General features: G+C 40.9%; 1 protein-coding gene across 2 annotated transcripts; it reads right to left on the reverse strand.

The window, feature by feature from the left end:
* Positions 1-243: 243 nt before the first annotated feature.
* Positions 244-11874, reverse strand: RBM34 (RNA binding motif protein 34). Of its 2 annotated transcripts, none has more exons than XM_035108419.3 (11): positions 11813-11874; positions 8891-9062; positions 7159-7298; positions 6063-6282; positions 5650-5709; positions 4960-5003; positions 2724-2807; positions 2463-2526; positions 2325-2367; positions 1776-1894; positions 244-584 (listed from the first exon to the last, which is right to left on the reverse strand). In XM_035108419.3, exons 1-11 carry the CDS (start codon positions 11842-11844, stop codon positions 300-302), a joined length of 1263 nt encoding a protein of 420 aa, XP_034964310.3. In that variant the 5' UTR covers positions 11845-11874; the 3' UTR covers positions 244-299. The 2 variants fall into 2 exon arrangements, with proteins under 2 accessions (XP_034964310.3, XP_088522574.1); XM_088666448.1 differs by lacking the exon at positions 11813-11874 and adding an exon at positions 9238-9329.
* Positions 11875-18152: the final 6278 nt, after the last annotated feature.

Genomic DNA, 18152 nt, shown 5'->3' on the forward strand with positions numbered 1-18152 from the left:
AGGTTTGGACAATCACTAGTAAAAACAGGTTTGTAAATGATCAAATTCTTGTGGTTAGCAAATCTTCTAAGTAAACTTTACTGGAGTAGATAGTTTCTTTTCCTTTTAGACCCCAAATCACTACATAGTGAGTGGAGATGGGTTGAACTTCCTTAGTGTGACTTCTGTTGTTAATATTATGAATTAATCCAGCTTAATTTCTAAACTCAAACTCTGGAGACAGAATATGCAGAACTCCCCAAAGACTATGAAATAAATTTTATTAAAAAATACAATTCAAAACTTGCAGTGTAACTATTTCAAATGGATTTTCTCGGTTTTTTCTTCATTATGTGTTTTGACTTGGTTTTTTTGCTCTTTGTCATTGGGGTTACTTTTTCACCAGCAAAAGAGTTACTCGATAATCCTTTTGCATTTTTCAGTGAAGGAGACTTTGAATACTTCAGTCCAACAGGGCTCTTTACATTCTTGACTAAACTCTTCTGTGGAGCTTTTTCTTTTTGAACACAGTGTTGCACTCGTAGCTTTCTTCCTTTCAGTTCAGAGTTGTTTAGCTTCAGTGCAAGGTGTACAGAATCTGTAGTCTTTAAGGAAAATAAAGGGCAACATCTAAAATTAGGCATTCATCTTACATCTTGGTAACTAATATTTATTTTCCTTTCAGAAAAATTGACAAAAAATAAAAAACACTTTACAACATAATCAATAAACAATAAAACAAAAATATTTAAAGCAGCTAAATTAAAAAGGGTTTTTTTTTATAAAAAAAAACCATGCCAGCACATCCACTTTAAAACTAGGCAAATACAGGTCTACCCAAAATGCACAGTACCGGTAACATAGCCACTGGAAAGCTATCCAACTGCCTACAATTTTCTTATTTTGCATTCAACTATTATTTGGAGCATGAGTATGCAAATTTTCCTGCTTACAAACACATCAACTGTGAGCAAGTCTGTGCTGCAAACAAGGTTTCCTACTTCAACTTCCTTCCTATAATCTCCCCCCCCCCCACAGACACACATGTACATTTCACTGAAAAATTAAATACAGATGGCCCAGCACATCAGCTTGGGAGTGTGTTGAAAAAAACCTGACTCTGTGAAGGTATTAGAAGTGAGACAAGAGTAAAGACACCATCTTTACTTTAGTTGTTGTCTCAGTCTGCAATCTTAACCCCACTTACTTGGAAGTAAGACCACTGAATTCAGTAGGACTTGCTTCTGAGTAAGAGATGATGAGGACAGAGCTTTTAGTTCTGATGAGAACAATTCTATTTGCTTGGCTACAAATTCACAGTTATAGATATTTCTGAGCGGAGAGATGATACTCAGCAAAACTCAGGAATCATGTTGTGTGAGACTGCTTGCTTTGAACTGTGTTTTCAATTTTGCAGAAGTTACTGCATGATAACGGGTGCCTTCCCTATGCCAGGGATTGGGAACCTGTGGGGCTTTGGACTTCAACTCTCAAAATCTCCAGTCAGCACAGGCAGTTGTCACGGATGATGACCTGCAGTCCAGAACTCAGCTCCCCAATGCTGCACCATTCAGTTCTAGAGGTGTCTAGCTATGATGTCACCCTCGGTGGAGTTGGCAGCAATTTCTATCAACTCTTTAGAAGGTGCATCATTGTGGCTGCCATTACAGTTTTAATGTTACAATGTTGCTAACAGCTGAGCATATGATCAGCTACCCTTCAATCACAGCAAGTGTTAAGTGTTAATACAATGTTAAGTTTCTGTCATCACAAATACTGAATAGCTGTTGACATACCTCAAACAGAACGTAACCAAAACCTTTGCCAATGCCTGTGCTCCGATCTCTCACAATTCGTACACTGATTACATTTCCACATTCAGAGAAATGGTCTCTTACTGTATCATCATCAATTTCTGTAAGCAAACATTTTTTTTTTTTAAAAAAAAGTATGCTGGTGTTAAAACATAAAGAGTTTTAGGTATGTGGCAAAAATTCAAAATATTTTCATTTAAAATTTAAATGTAGGACTTTTTACTACCAGCAACTACTTTAATGTGAACAGTTGCAGTACAATATATATATTTCTGTTAAGCTGTAACAATACATCATGAACATCATCTTGCTGTTTGTGGCAAAACAAATTATTATTGATATATCTGAAAGCAGCTTTTAAAAATGAGTATACATTTACATTAAGAGCTTTCCTGATGCATTCTTAATCTTTTATAGTCTGCAAAAGCTACAAAAAAAACATATTTCATAAGGGTTCCTGAAACTGTCATTTTTCTGCAAGAGAATTCTACATAGATTTGAAAAGAGTGTAAAATTTCACCTAACACTTACCATAAGGGAGATTTCCCACAAAAATAGATCTTTTGTTATCGTGCTGTAAAACAAGTGGAGAAGGAGAATTGAATCAGACTGTTGAGGAAGCAGCTGAGGGGGAGGGGGGTTTCTTCCAAAAGCAATTGAATTACTTACACATGCAGATTTTGAAGCAAGGTCAACTCTTATGTGGAACCCACTGGTAAATTCTGCTCCATTACTATTAAGGCCATAACAGGAAAAAATAATCAGAAAAAAACAGTCAGCTACCTTCCTAGTTTGCACAGTGTGTTATTTCAGAAAAGGTATTTACAATTTAGGATATGTCTTTTGTTAAGATTTATTTAATTAAATGCATGTTGTAATACTTTATAAAATCCAGCATCAAGTATTCTTTTTTAAAAAAAATAATAATACCATTTTAAGGCGTTATTGGCTCCACATTCCTCCTTGAAAACGACGTAAGCATTAATGTACTTCATATTAGGATGCACCATTCGCCTGAAGGGGGAAAAAATGAAGTTTACTATACATTTAATTACAAATTATATATGTACGTTTGCAAGCTGAATGGATGGCTTTAGAACAGGGGTAGGGAAACTGTGGCCCTTCAGTTGTAGTTGAACTACAACTCCCATCATCCTTTGAATTTGAGTCCAACAACATTTGAAGAGCCAAAGATTCTCTACCACTGCTTTAGAACATATTGCACAACCCTCAGCATGTTTGCTAAGACACAAATTCTACTGAATTCAATGGCACTTAGCAAACTTTTTAAGGAACTGTCTAGTTGTATACGTTCTTGATCCAGAATACACAGGATCAGTCTCTCTTGATATTTTTTCATCAGTACAAAAATGTAAGACAATTTTGCTGGAATAAGAGAGACTCCTGCCCCGTTGGGAAGCATCTTAAGGAGTCTTTCATTTGGCTAAAAAATGCACTAGTTTGGCACAATGGATGTTGAAATCAATCAGCAATAGTAAGGAAGTGGCTAGAAAATAGTTTCTACCTTTTCCAAGTAGGAAGTTGGGCATGGTTTTATTATGCCACACCTATAGCACAAAGTACTACTCATTGCTCTACCATTTATACCAACCAACACAATGAATGGCAGAATAACATCAGTTCCCAATTTGTTCCAGAACAGTAGAAAGAACCCCTGATCTTTAGCAAACTTACTGAATGTATTTATTTTTGAAAATAACAATTAACAAAATTTAACTGCTAAAGAGAAAAAAGATAATATTAAATGAAAACGTGTACAGTTTCCCTTTCCTAAAAATTAAACACATTTTATAAAAAAATTAGCTGACCCGGCCACGCATTGCTGTGGTTCTTTCCTGTGATCCCCCCCACCCTGTCCCAATCCATGACATATCCTGCCCCTCCTCCCTCCACCCCGGCTCATCCCTGTGTTTCGGTAGGATACCCTTCCCTCTGTTGTCCCCGGGGGGGGGGGGGTTGGCCCCTCCCCCATGTATCTCCATACTTGGCCCCCACCCTTGGAGAAGGAACTGCCAGCTTCTAGGTTCTATTTCCCAGCATGCACTTTTATCTGAGCCCTCTGTTGTCCCTGGGGAGTGTTGGCCCCTACCCAATCTTCCTACATTGGCCCCCACCCTTGGAGAAGGAGCTGTCAGTTTCTGTGTTCCATTTCCCAGTATTTACTTTTGTCTGAGCCCTCTGTTGTCCCCTCCCCCCTGTATCTCCATACATTGGCCCCTGCACATGCATCGTTTCTATATATTTCTATATATTTAGATTAAGGATCGGGGGTGATGATGCACCCTGGGAACCAGAGAACTACTTAAAGAATCCCGACGGGGGGTCAAATAGCGAAGCCCCACAGCCCCGTAGCAACAGACAGGCCCAGACAGAAGGAGGGAGTCATATGGGCCACTTGGCACGGGCCTCTGAATCCAAAGGTGGCCTCGGTCAGCATATTCACAATCAGTAAAATGAAAAACAGGGCCACATTATCTACCTGGCCCGGGCCTGGCAACAGAAGGCGCGTTCTGAAGCACCCAAGTTGTTCAGTTCCATAAAAAACCCAGGAAGTGGCATGGGGAAGGTAGGGGATTTTAAATGGGGTGGGGGTGGCCACTGCAAATATCTGAGGATTTAAACTGGGAAGAGAAAGTGCATGGTTGTTTTTTTTAAAAAAAAGACACAGAGGCTTACAATCAGTTGTAGTATATACCGTAAAGCTTAGGTTAAAAGGGGCACGACTGCCCTTAATTAAAATGGCCGCCGGAGCCTCGCATGTGACACAACGCCCACTAAATTATAAAGAGAAACCCCCTCGCTGTGCCTAGGGGTCTGATAATGGCCGACTTGGTGGTTTCAGTTGCTTGGTTGATGATGTCATTTGGTTTGTGGGTGTGGCTTAGATTTCACAGGAAGGGAGGGGGTGGAGGAAGGTATAATGCCACTTGAGGGCGCTGTTTGACTTGGTGGAAAACCAGGTCTATACCTGGCCAGGTGTGTGATTTGAGGGATTTTTGTTCCCAACAATGCTCGGGGAGTGGCCTGGATCGTTGTGTCAAAATTTCAGGACGATCGGTCAAGCGGTTATGGAGAAAAGTGGAACACACAGTTTCACAATTTTTACATTTTTATATATATAGATGTATTAAAAATTATAACTTACTTTATGGCTGCCATTTTTTTGGATACAGTAGCCTCAGCTGGAATCTGGAAAGGGAAGGGAAAAAAGTAGTGCATTAGTTGGTAGGTGTTGTGCCATTATCATATCACATTATGAACTCAACACCATACTAGATCCTTCCCTAATCTCTTGCTGGAGGAAGGACATGGGTTTCTGAGGTCATGTTGATGCTACTTCCTGCTAGCTACAAAGCCCAGCACCATTTGGAAGAGAATGGATAGAGAGCTTGGGAAGATGTGTGCTAACTAGAAATTATGCCTTGGCTAAGCCAAGCCAAAATTGGTTTACACTTGGTAAGATGCTTTTCTGTTCCTATCCTGCCATATTCCCCCTCACCTCCTTTGCTCCTCCAGCTTTACTTCTTCCAGTTCCAAATGGCAGCACCATCACAGCTGCCTGTTGTGGCCTTTTAAGACTGGAACAAGCAATAGGTAGGTAACAAGGAAAAACCAGCATCTTTTATACTATGACAAATTTCAAGCCACAAAACTACCGTAACCCTTTTGCTAGGGAAGCTGTATGAGAACAAAGTAGCAATAGCTCACGGGTAAAAGTGGAAGGAGCCACTACTTTCCCTACAAACAGCACAATTTTGCTCTTGCCCAGAGACTCTCTCCCCATGAAGATTAATCCAGCTAATATTATAAAAATCAACAACCAAACAAAACATACCAAAGAGCGGAAACGAACTGATTCAATTTGCCCATATTCTTTGAAAAACGTCTTCAGCATCTAAATTGAAACAATCATATGGTGCAATTTGTCAGAGCAAATGTGAGCAAAAATAATAAGCAGCAAATATTTCATCCATACACAACTTTTATCTGGCTCATGGTATTAAGGACAAGAAGTACAATATCATATTTTTAAAAAAATGGGGGAGGGGTAGGAAAACACAGAACTGGGAAATCTGATTTATCTGTAACTGAATTATATAATCTTCAATTAGGTCAAAGAAGCAAAGAAAAATATACGGCGCTAAAACTTCTATAAGGATTAAAAAATGGGGGCATGGACAACAAATTCCTGAAAACACTTGCTATACTGGGGACCACAACTCCTCTGCCCACATATTACAAACTTACCTGTGCCTTACAACTAACAGGTAAATTGCCCACAAAAATAGTTCTTTTATTCTTTAGCATTTCCTCAGCCAGGTTAACTTGTGTTTTCTTTTGTTTTAGTCCAGCATCTTCATCTGAAAGCTTTTGGGAAACCAATTTAGAACGTTTATTTTTCAGTTTTTGTTTAATTTGTATTTCTTTTTTCTCCTCCTCTTCATCTGCTTCATCCAAAGCACATTCCCTTGATAAACCATGAAAAAGTACAACAACTTTGTTAGCAGGTGTTTTCTTAATAGTCACAAAAAAAATCTACATTTTAACTCTACTTAACCACTGTCTGGGGAAGCAGCGGGTGGGGTGAACGGACAACATTGCTAGAGAGACTGACAACAACTATATTGAAAACATGCAATTACTGTCACTCAAGCAACAAGCAGTCAACAAACCTTAGTGGGGCTGAGTGTGAAATAAATGAAAGCTACATTCTTACACACTTATAAGGGAGTAAATCACACTGAACGGAATGCGACTAAATGGGACTTGCTTCTGAGTAGATGATACAATTTATACTCTAGGAGTCAGTGCACATTTCACATGCTTTCACATGCTTATGTAGCCTCAGTTGCTGCAATTCTGTGCATATTTACCTGAGAGTAAGCCCAACTGAACTCACGTTAGGTTTAATTCTGAAGGAACATGCATAGTTTTGTTCTATTAATCATTGCTGGCCTTCAAATTGTTTTAATCTAAGACATAGCACCTTTACTTCTACAACAGTGCCATTCTATAAAATGTACACTGCTCAACGAAAAAACCCAAAATTTATTGGCCTTAATTCGCTCTATATTTCTAAATTCTGTCTCATTCCTAGGACCCAGAGAAGATAACCAATCAACAGAAATGACAAGTATGATAAAATTTGGTTTATATTAAGTGCTGCAAACTAAAACAAACAGTTTAGACCGTAATCCTAACCCCACCTACCTGGGAGTAACTGCTATTGAATTTGGTAAGATTTACTAATGGTCTTCAAGTCAGACCATAGGGGAGTGAGGACAGGTGGTTGCCTTTAATAGATTATTCTGAACTTAATCAGTTTTAAAGTGTTTCCACTTACCTGCTTGCTACTCTTTTCTCTGCAAGAGAGAGATCCTTCTTTTTAGCTTTTAGCTTTTTTTTCAAAGGCTCTCCTTTACTAGACAAACTCTGAACTTCTGTGGCAGTTTCTTCTTCCGTAAGCTTCTGTTTCTTATATTCCTTTTAGAAAAGTGATTTTAAAGAATTAGTTAGAACGTGGTCATACACGGGGTTGTGGAAATACAAGGTCACCGGGCAGCAATAAGATAACATGTACTTTGGGGATAACTTCAGTTTTATGATGCCCCCACCCCATTCCTTTATTCATGTATTTTTTATGTGAAAAAATACCTTAAGCAACTTCTCACATGTGATTTAAGATACAGTGGTACCTTGGTTCTTGAACTTAATCTGTTCCAGAAGTCCGCTCGACTCCCGAAACTGTTCAAAAACCAAGGCGCGGCTTCCTATTGGCTGCAGGAGCTTCCTGTACTCAATCGGAAGCCGCAACGGATGTTTGGCTTCCAAAAAACGTTCGCAAATTGGAACACTCACTTCCAGGTTTGCGGGGTTCGGGAGGTGATTTGTTCGGGAGTCAAGCCATTCGAGTACCAAGGTACCACTGTATAAAATAATCTTGAGGATCTCATACTTTTGAGATGGTTTTTGTAATAGTTTGCAATTTTAGAATGGGAGATAATTGCTGAAGGCATTCAAGCATAATACCTTGTTTTGTTACGTTGAAAGTTATTTTTAAACAGCAATTTTAAAAAGGTACTGATGATTAGAATTAAACTGAATCAGGTTTAAAGGGCTTATTGACTCTCTTTTTAAGGTTTTTTATTTCACACACAGGTCATTTCACAAGCTGCATCTGAATAATCAGAGTCGATACTACATGGCCTAGTAGTCCCATACTACAGAAGCCCCGCAAGAAGCAGTTGAGTTGGGTTTATAATGCAGTTTCTATTGACAAACATGAACTGTGCATTGGACCAGCCTTAGTGAAAACAGTTCTCACGCAACACTGGTGAAGTATTAATCAGGCCTCTACCAAAACTGAAAAACACATGTATTTCTTTTTAAAAGAAAATTCTATGTTGTTTTTATCAGTAATCACACAACTAACAAGATTGTATTGGGTGGGTGGGTGGTTTTCATCAGGTAATTTGAGGGGGGGGAACATCTGGATAAAATTCTGCTTTCAGAAGCCCAATGTAACTTAGAGGCTCGGTCTATAATACTTGTTGGTGGCAAAGCACTCTGTTGATTCTCCTTTGTCAGAAAAAAGATGAAGCATTACCGATGACAGCTGACAAATATATTTTAAGAGCACCTTTAAGTTTCATAAGCTTTCAACAAAGGAACAATCATTAAAATATTTTATGGCACCCAAGACTTATCATGATGGCACAGCTGCTGTTTTTGATAATCTTTTTAAAAAAATTATCAGCTGCTTGTTCCTCCACCCGCAACACCAAAAAGGATGTATCAACAGTTTTAAACAAGAACATAGTGTGAAAAATATGGGTGCTATGACCATCCTTATGTTAACAAAATGATCTGTCATCTTCAGTGTCTGTCTGTAACATGAATGCAAACAATAGTCTCACAGCCTGGTTAAGGAGTTGAAATATGGAACTGTTAACAGTTAACATCAACAGTTTGCAGTCTTATTTAAGGGATGTAAAACATTCCAAATGCTGGCATACTTCAGTACTGGGAACTGAACTCACATTTTGGGAATTACATAAGAAAAAATATGTGCTTACTCTTGGCACAGCAACATACACTGGCTGTATTTCAGTCTCAGGAGCACTGAAGAGTTGGACCAGGGAACCTGTGTCACGTGCAGAGGGTTTATTTTGAAACAGACTGTTGGCCACTTGACCCACAACATAATCTTCCTTTGATACAGTGGCAGCATCTTTCTCACATGCTTTGCTATTAAAGAGATAAATTTGATCATCAGATCCCATTTAGTACTGTCCTATAAAGCATAAACTACAGGTAAAACAAACTAATAATATCCATGCAAACAAACAAGCAGATTGTGCATATCATTACTTTTGAAGAATTAGTACAATGTGAGTGTTTCATTTGCTGTAAGTACACATACGGAGAAGTCTCTGCACATATGTCTGCTTCCTGAGCCAATGGGCCATGGACTTCTGGAAAAATAAACACATGGCACATCTCAAGCAATAGCCTGCAGTTTTTCCTACTTCTGCTTAGATGTTTCTACCTTGCCTTTCAATCTTACAAGATGATTTCCGCAGCAGTTTTCCAATTAAAGGAAAATGCAGAAATCATAGACCGCCAGGAAATAATCACTATGTAGGAGGAGAAAAACAAACAGGAGACAGCTCTGATTCTTGTATGATTACTTTTACATTGCCAGAAATCAATTTCAGGTATGCACTTGAGAGGAGGTGCAATTATACAGTACTGTCTTTCCAAAAATACTGCAAGTGGCTTGTCTCAAAATTATTTTTATAACAAAACTTTATTAAGTTATTTTGTTGTGTGATGTGACAAATATTAAATTTAAGGGGTACCAGTCTTGGTATATTAGGAAAGATTCATGCACCATTGTAGCTCATCTGCAGGTGCAGGCAGGTCCTGCAGATGTCTGTGAGAAGAGGGGTATTGTTTTGCTATTTTGTTTTACTTAGTTACTTGCTTTTATTCTTTATTTTATTCTCTGATCTGCCCTGAGATCTTATGATGAAGGGCGGTATATAAATCTAATAAATGAAATAAATAAATGTTAGAAAAATATTTGCCAAGAGTGAAAGGCTACAGAAGTGCATATATCTTCCCTAGTGTACCAAGTCTGGTACCCCTTGAACTTAAAGCTCTGTCAAATCTCGTGTCATATCACATAACAAAATAACTTCTTACAGTTTTGTTATTTAAAAAAAAGCAAGTCAGACCACTTGCAATATATCTGCCATACATACTCAGATTAATGTGTAGCTTTAGCATTTTACTTCCTCTAGCTTTAAGGGCTAAAAGCCTTCTAAACTACACACTAACCTGAGTAAGTATGGCAAATTCCTTCATTTAACTATATTTAGGTAATTTATAGAAATCAGAAAAATCAAAACAAAGGCAGAAATAAAGTACAGTAAGCCCATAACTTATGCACATTTAACTTGTGTGCATTCAGCTTTACACACATGTCAAAAAGATTTCTAAAAAGAAAAAAGAAAAAAGTGGTGGGGATCCAGGGAAAATTATTTTGGCAATCTCACCTGCTACTGGACCCAATGGGTTTATGATTATACGCGATTTTAGCTTTAGGCACAATCCCCAGGAATGTAACCCCCTCATAAGCTGCGGGCTTGCTGTAACACAATTCCACAATTTAAATCCCCCACCACACACAATTAGAAACTTGCACAATGGGTTGTGTCCCCCGCCGCCCAAGGCCTGCTTGTGGTTTCCGATAAGTATCTGGCTAGCCACTGCCAGAATAGGATGCAGGACTTAGAAGGTCCACTAGCCTGATCCGGCAGGCTCATCTTATGTTCTTAAATGCTACAACAGTTCCAACTACCAACAGCAATATTATGTTTTGTTGATAAGGAGCAAGCTAACCATTCAGACGCTATAGGAGGTGTTCATGTTGAGAGACTCCTGTTTATGTGTGTGTTTCTTTTAGTCAATCTTGGAGCCCAATCTTGCTTCTATGAGAACTTTGGGGGCAAACTACTGCACAGATACACAACTGCTCCCATAATTGAACTTCTGTGGTGCAATGGGTCAGTGCGTTTGGCTGTTAACCAGAAGGTTGCTGGTTTGAGCCAATGCTGGGACGGTGGTGAGCAGGAATCCTGCATTGCAGGGGGTTGGACTAAATGACCCTCAGGGTGCCTTCCAGGGCCAGATTTATTTACGGTAGGTTTGATGAGGCCCTAAGGTAATGGGGCCATTTATATGTCCAGCTTTCCTTTGTCAACAACAAATTGTTGCTGGGTTTTTGTGTTGAATATATGCTATATGGTAATTTACGGAGCTAATAGGTATCTAAAGCCACTTGCAAATGCAGAATGTAGGCACTCTATATATAGAAATGAGCAAAACAGCTATATTTTAGGGAGCACTGTTGCTGTATGTAGGTTTTATTTCATTTGTTTTTTATCTTATATTTTGGAAATGTACATCAAGGTGTTTTTTCCTTTAATTTTTTTTGGGGGGGGGGCAAGAGAGTGGGGCCCTAAGCTACAGCTTGTTTAGCTTATACCATTCTGTGACACAGGCTCTGCAGGGGACTGGGGCCACGAATCATGCCTATACAGTAGTGCCACGTTAGGGAAGGGCATGTTTTTCAGCGCCGGCCACAAGACGCGAGGAGCCGTTACAAAGAAGAGGGCAACTCTGAGCATCTGCAGAGCACCTCCGTGCTTCTTGCAAGCGGCATTCCCACATGTGGAGAAATCCTAAGGCGAATGGCGTGACTTGAGCCCCGGCACATCTAGGTTTCAGAAGCTACACGCGCGCAAAAAGTATCGCAGGCGGGGTCTGGAGGGTCGGCGGGCAAACGCCGGGGCAGGAGGGGATCAGAAGGGACCGCGACGGCGGGCGCCCAGGACTCCTCTAAACATTCGCTCCCAGCACCCGAAATGAGGGGAGCCTGGGAGCCGCAGGGCGGCGGGGAGAGAGGGCATGACGCGGGCCGCGTTCCTCACCGCTTGGCCGCCTTGGACTGCTTCATCTTCATCTTCGCCTTCGACACGCTCCCACTTCCGCCCCCGCAGCGCCGCGTGAAGCTCAAAGGAACAGTCGGACGTAAACTTCCGGTTCTTTTACGCCATTTTACTTCAGCCTCCCCGTAACTTGGTGCCCACCAGCTGTTCTGCACTTCCGCCAGCCCCAGCCAGTTTGGTAGGGGATGGGAGATGCAGTTCAAAATATCAGGACATCATTTAAGTGTGTGTGTTGTAAGAATATAAGGAAACATTACTATGTTGCTGATGCTGAATTAAACCAAAACAGGCCCGGCGCCCTGTTCTTCTCACTCTAGGAAGCCCGCAAGCAGAGCGGGAGCACAACAGCGCTCTCCCCCACTTGTGACTCCCAAGCAAGGAACAATGGGCTCTGCAGATGTTGTTGAACTACATTTCCCATCACTCCTGGTCATTGGCCATGTGCACTGGGGGCTGATGGGAGTTGCAGTTCAACATGATCTGGAGGGCTAAAGGTTTCCCCACAATTGAACAGCCTGGGACTAGCTTTCGAGTAAACCTGAACTGTGAAAGGAACAAAATAAAAAAATTCATTCAGTAGCACCTTAAAGAACAACTAAGTTTTTATTTTGGTATGAGCTTTCGTGTGCATGCACACTTCGTCAGATACACTGAAACAGAATCCACCAAACCCTTATGTATATTCAGAGGGTGGGGGTGGGGGTGATGGGCTGATGGGAGTGGTAAACCTGTAGATGGCTGTTAACGACTGCTGATGACTGCAATTGGTCCTGGGGGAAAAAAAAACAAGGGCTGAGGCGTTAAAGAAAGCTTGATCATGCATAATGAGATAAGAATCCAATGTCTTTATTCATCCAAGGTGAGTAAGGCGATCTCATAGGACACTTAACTGTCCAGAGGTCCTTAAATCGTTTGAATAAATAAGCAAAAACTCTCTGTGTGATTGTGAGCATGGTGAGGTGCTTAAAGGTGAAGGTAAGAAGTAACTTAAGCAAGCCACCCAACAGCTATGCATGAGTGCTAATTAGTGCATGGAGGGATTAAGATCAGAGAGTTCTGTTCCTAGACTGAGCTAGGCCACACACCCTCTTCTCCATGAGGGAGTGAAGCTGCTTCTATTCCTTTCATCAATCTCTTCTTGTCATGGATAGATGTGTCTGAACTTGGGAGTATGTAGTTCAGTTTACATGTGGTATTTTGCATCGAAGAGTAATCTACCATTGTTCTACCTTCTGCTGCACAGAATAATGCATGAACCAGACATTTGGCTATAGTAAGTAAAGCTTTTAAACTTAACAGTGTATGATTTGTTCATTGCAAGAGGGATAGGCAGAGTAGCCAAGAACTGTAAGCAGACATGCAAAGCCTCACATTTTGAATCTAGGCACCCAGCTGATTCTTTTGTTAATTGTTGTTGTTGTTTAGTCATGTCCGACTCTTCGTGACCCCATGGACCAGAGCACGCCAGGCACTTCTGTCTTCCACTGCCTCCCGCAGTTTGGTCAGACTCATGTTGGTAGCTTCGAGAACATTGTCCAACCATCTCGTCCTCTGTCATCCCCTTCTCCTTGTGCCCTCCATCTTTCCCAACATCAGGGTCTTTTCCAGGGAGTCTTCTCTTCTCATGAGGTGGCTAAAGTATTGGAGCCTCAGGTTCAGGATCTGTCCTTCCAGTGTGCACTCAGGGCTGATTTCCTTCATAATGGATAGGTTTGATCTTCTTGCCTTCATGGGACTCTCAAGTGTCTCCTCCAGCACCATAATTCAATAGCATCAATTCCTCGGCGATCAGCCTTCTTTATGGCCCAGCTCTCACTTCCATACATCACTACTGGGAAAACCATAGCTTTAACTATACGGACCTTTGTTGGCAAGGTGATGTCTCTGCTTTTTAAGATGCTGTCTAGGTTTGCCATTGCTTTTCTCCCAAGAAGCAGGTGTCTTTTAATTTCGTGACTGCTGTCACCATCTGCAGTGATCATAGAACCCAAGAAAGTAAAATCTCTCACTGACTCAATTTCTTCCCCTTCTATTTGCCAGGAGGTGATGGGACCAGTGGCCATGATTTTAGTTTTTTTGATGTTGAGCTACAGACCATATTTTGCACTCTCCTCTTTCACCCTCATTAAAAGGTTCTTTAATTCCTCCTCACTTCCTGCCATCAAGGTTATTTCATCAGCATATCTGAGGTTGTTGATATGTCTTCCGGTAATCTTAATTCCGGTTTGGGGTTCATCTAGTCTAGCCTTTTGTTAATTACCCCCACATAAATCAGATACATTTTCCTCCCACCAAAATAAATTCAGTTTCTGATGCTAGTAAGTCATATGCTCTACAAAGTACATATACACTCGCGGTGGTAGGATTATAGAAGTTTTGTTGTTTAATAGGAAAGCACATATTTTCCCATTCATGCTTTTGAATCTTGTAATTCCCTCCCACCACCAGTGAGGAAGGCTGTCTAAGCTCTGGTCATAATAGGGACTTAGCTGCAGCATTAAAACTGGAAGCTGGAGAGGACACTTAGGTAAAAACAGGCTGCTTCTGATTCCTTGTGCTGCAAAGAAACAATTATTTGGAACTCACTCAGGTAAAGTCTGCAAGGATTGCCAATAGCTCCACCACATCACCCTCAAGCTGGCTCTTGTCTTTAATTGTAGCATAATAGAAATCACTGGGTTAAACTATACTGTTATTAAACTACAAAAGCATTGGGGTGGCGGTGGTTTATCTCTTATGCCAGGGACTGTAATCAGGCCAGTGCAAGTTGCAAGAGCACCATCCACTTGATGAGTACCGAAAAGAAATGTGAACTTCTTAGCATAAGGAGTGATATATAGCCATGTCTGCAGTAATAGGCTTAAGACTTGAAATCTCCTGTGAAATTAGGCTGAATTTTAAGGACTCATATTCAATAAAATACTATTCTTTGGGGGGAAATTGAGTGCTTGATCCTCAATTTAACTTTTCGCAGAACAGGACATTTATGCTTCCTCCTTTCTGTTGCAGCTCCAGAAAAGCCACCCATGGGAACTGGGGGACCTGCAGGCCCAGACTATGATGTGGTAGGGGAGCTGGTGGAAACTAGAGATACCCCCTTGAATGCCTGCACTGTTGTTGCTTTGCTGTGATGACAACAAATTAAGTTATTGACACAACCTGAAGTTTTAAACACCAATCTTTTGACATAGTCATAGTGACTAAGTGGTGGCATCACAGGCAGTCACTGGGTGACCTCACCCACAATGCCTTACTCTATGAGGAAGGACCATAGCTGCCAAGTTTTCCCTTTTCTCCCGAGGAAGCCTATTCAGCATAATGGAAAATCCCTTTAAAAAAGGGATAACTTGGCAGCTATGGGAAGGACCCCTTCCACCAAGTGAGGAATGGAAGCAGCAGGGCTGCCTCTGCTTTGTGGGCAGGCGGGCAGGGAGGGAGGAGGAGAAGTGGCTGTGTTGCTCAACTAGTCAACTACCTCAGCATACCTCAACTAGTCAACTACCACAGCATACTGTGTTGCTCAACTAGTCAGCATACCTCGGTTAAAGTATGCTTCGGTTTGAGTACTTTCAGTTTAAGTACAGTACTCCGCGGACCCGTCCGGAATGGATTAATCCACTTTTCATTACTTTCAATGGGAAAGTTCGCTTCAGGTTAAGTACGCTTCAGGTTAAGTATGGACTTCCAGAACCAATTACACTCATACTTCGGGTTAAGTATGCTTCAGGTTGAGTACTCCGCGGATCCGTCTGGAACAGATTAATCCACTTTCCATTACTTTCAATGGGAAAGTTCGTTTCAGGTTAAGTACGCTTCAGGTTAAGTACAGACTTCCGGAACCAATTGTGTACTTAAACCGAGGTACCACTGTACATGCTAGTGCTACTATGGCATAGAAACATGGATCCTTGTAGATGTTTATGAGCATTACATAGGATGCCAACATCATCACCATTAAATCACAGAGCATATATGGAAACAGAGTAATATGATTGGATGGTGTAAAAATCATGAGGATTGATCAAGACTAGTTTCTCATATGTTTTTGATAATAGTGGTGCTGAAAGTGGTGGTCTGCGATTTTTATGCTGGGCACATCTCATATAAAAACTGTACAAGTAAGTTCAAGTGAATCGTTATTATGGGATTCCATTTCTACCTGTGGGTGGGTGTCTTGTTGCTCCTCTTTTCTGATCACTGTGCCGCCCACTGATTGCTCCATCCCCCTACCCCTGTTGCTCTGCTTTATCTCCTCCACCTATTCCTCCTAGCTTTCCCTTTTTCCCCTCTGGTTGCTTCATTTCTCTGCTTCCCCTGAGATCCCCATTTGAGTGGATACCATTTTAGGCTACCGGATAATATGATTAAGTTCACGTTAGGCAATGCATTTAGGGGATTCTAATTTGCTGCCACCCAAGCAGAATGACAACAGAGTGGCACCTACACAGGATTGCTGCCAGTGCTTTTGGGGGGGGGGGCGGATAAGAGCCAGCTGAGTCACACCACATGACTTTGTAGCCACTGTTGTTCTTGAGGGCGGTACATGGCATGGGGGGGGCACCTACTGTAGACCTATCTTCATAACCTTCTGATCAAACACTCATCCAACCCAGCACTCTTGTAACTGGCTTCAAACAGAAGGGTGTCAAGAAAAGCAAAAGTGACATCAAGAGGATCTGTAATAATTAATTAAAAGACAGCTCTTTATATACCACAACTGTAAACAGATGCAATGCACAAGAAACATTTTAAGTTACATTTTCGGTGCCAGCTGTAAAATCTTCCTCGTTCTTCCTGGCCTTTCGAGTATCTTAGATGTATGGACCTGTGGATTAACATGATGACAGATGGATTTATTGTTTTCTGGTACTGAACTGCTTATTTATTAAAAATATATATTCATTTTAAAATCTCAAGACAATATGCAGTACTGTATTTTGTTTTATGTTCTTGCTGGTTTGATGCTTCTGCTGGGTTAAGGTAAAACGTAACTTTAAAAGTTGTCACCTGCCCCAAAATGATCTATGATGAAGGGTGTGATACAAATTCTACAAATCAAGAACGCTTGCTGTGCTTCTGTTTTTGGGAGCTCTAAGGACTGGGCCCAGCCATAGGAGAACCTACAGCAAGTAGCCTCTCTGAACAGAACCATAGTCAGCAACTGTTCTGGAATAGTTACAGGTAGGTAGCTGTGTTGGTCTGACGTAGTCAAAACAAAATAAACAAATTGCTTCCAGCAGCACCTTGGAGACCAACTAAGTTTGTCATTGGTATGAGCTTTCGTGTGCATGCACACTTCTTCAGATACACAGAAACAGAAGGCACCAGATGCTTATATATAGTGAGAGGGTGGGGAGGGGTATTACTCCCTCCTTGTAATACCCCTCCTTGTAACTGCTCATCTTCTAACATTGTGTATGCCATCAAATGCCAACGGTGCCCTTCAGCTCTCTATATTGGACAAACAGGCCAAACCCTACGCCAAAGGATAAATGCACATACGGTAAATCTGACATCAGGAATCACAAGGCAGAGAAACCAGTAGGAGAACACTTCAATCTCCCAGGACATTTTATACAAGATCTCAAAGTAGCTGTCTTATTTATTACAAAAGAATTTCAGAAATAGACTGGAAAGAGAAGTTGCTGAACTGCAATTTATTACCAAGCTTAAAACCATGGAGAGACCAGGACTGAATAAAGACATTGGATTCTTATCTCATTATACATAATAAAGCTATCTTTAGCCATTTTACCCCTTGCTTTTTCCTGTAAGACCAATTGCAGTCCTTAACAGCTATCAGTCAGTTAATCACCCACTCCCACCACAAGGAGGAATACCCCTCCCCACCCTCTCAGTATATATAAGCACCTGGTGACTTCTGTTTCTGTGTATCTGAAGAAGTGTGCATGCACACAAAAGCTCAAACCAATGACAAAGTTAGTTGGTCTCTAAGGTGCTGCTGGAAGAATTTTTTTTATTTTGTTCTGGAATATTATCAGTCCTTTGAGGTAAAGAAGGTATCAGCCTATTTTAACTGCACTATGTTTTGATCAATGGTGTGCTGGGCAAGGGGACATTCCTAGGTGCGCTGCACATGAAAAAGCATTTTGTAGTGTACTAGACATTTTTACAGTTTAAAGAGCCTGTTAGGTGCTGGTGTGAGTGCGTGCAACATCAGTGTCTGCAATGGAATCCAATGTTCCCAACTAATAACCAAAACAGTAAATATTAGAGCCCATCAGATACTTAATAGTTAAGTAAAAATGTCTCTGTCTGTTCCAGAGGGCCTGGAAGAGAGGTGTAGGTCTTCGCTTTGCAG

The sequence above is a fragment of the Zootoca vivipara genome, chromosome 3 (assembly GCF_965207765.1).
Source record: "Zootoca vivipara chromosome 3, rZooViv2.hap1.1, whole genome shotgun sequence".
NCBI classification, from domain to species: Eukaryota; Metazoa; Chordata; class Lepidosauria; order Squamata; family Lacertidae; genus Zootoca; species Zootoca vivipara.

Coding starts and splice junctions, on each gene's coding strand:
- RBM34 (XM_088666448.1), bottom strand. CDS start 9,314: ATGTGCCATGTGTTTATTTTTCCAGAAGTCCATGGCCCATTGGCTCAG. Junction 7,299..8,890: donor TGTATGTTGCTGTGCCAAGA/GTAAGCACATAT, acceptor CTTTTCTAAAAG/GAATATAAGAAACAGAAGCT. Junction 2,368..2,462: donor TTGCTTCAAAATCTGCATGT/GTAAGTAATTCA, acceptor CTTGTTTTACAG/CACGATAACAAAAGATCTAT.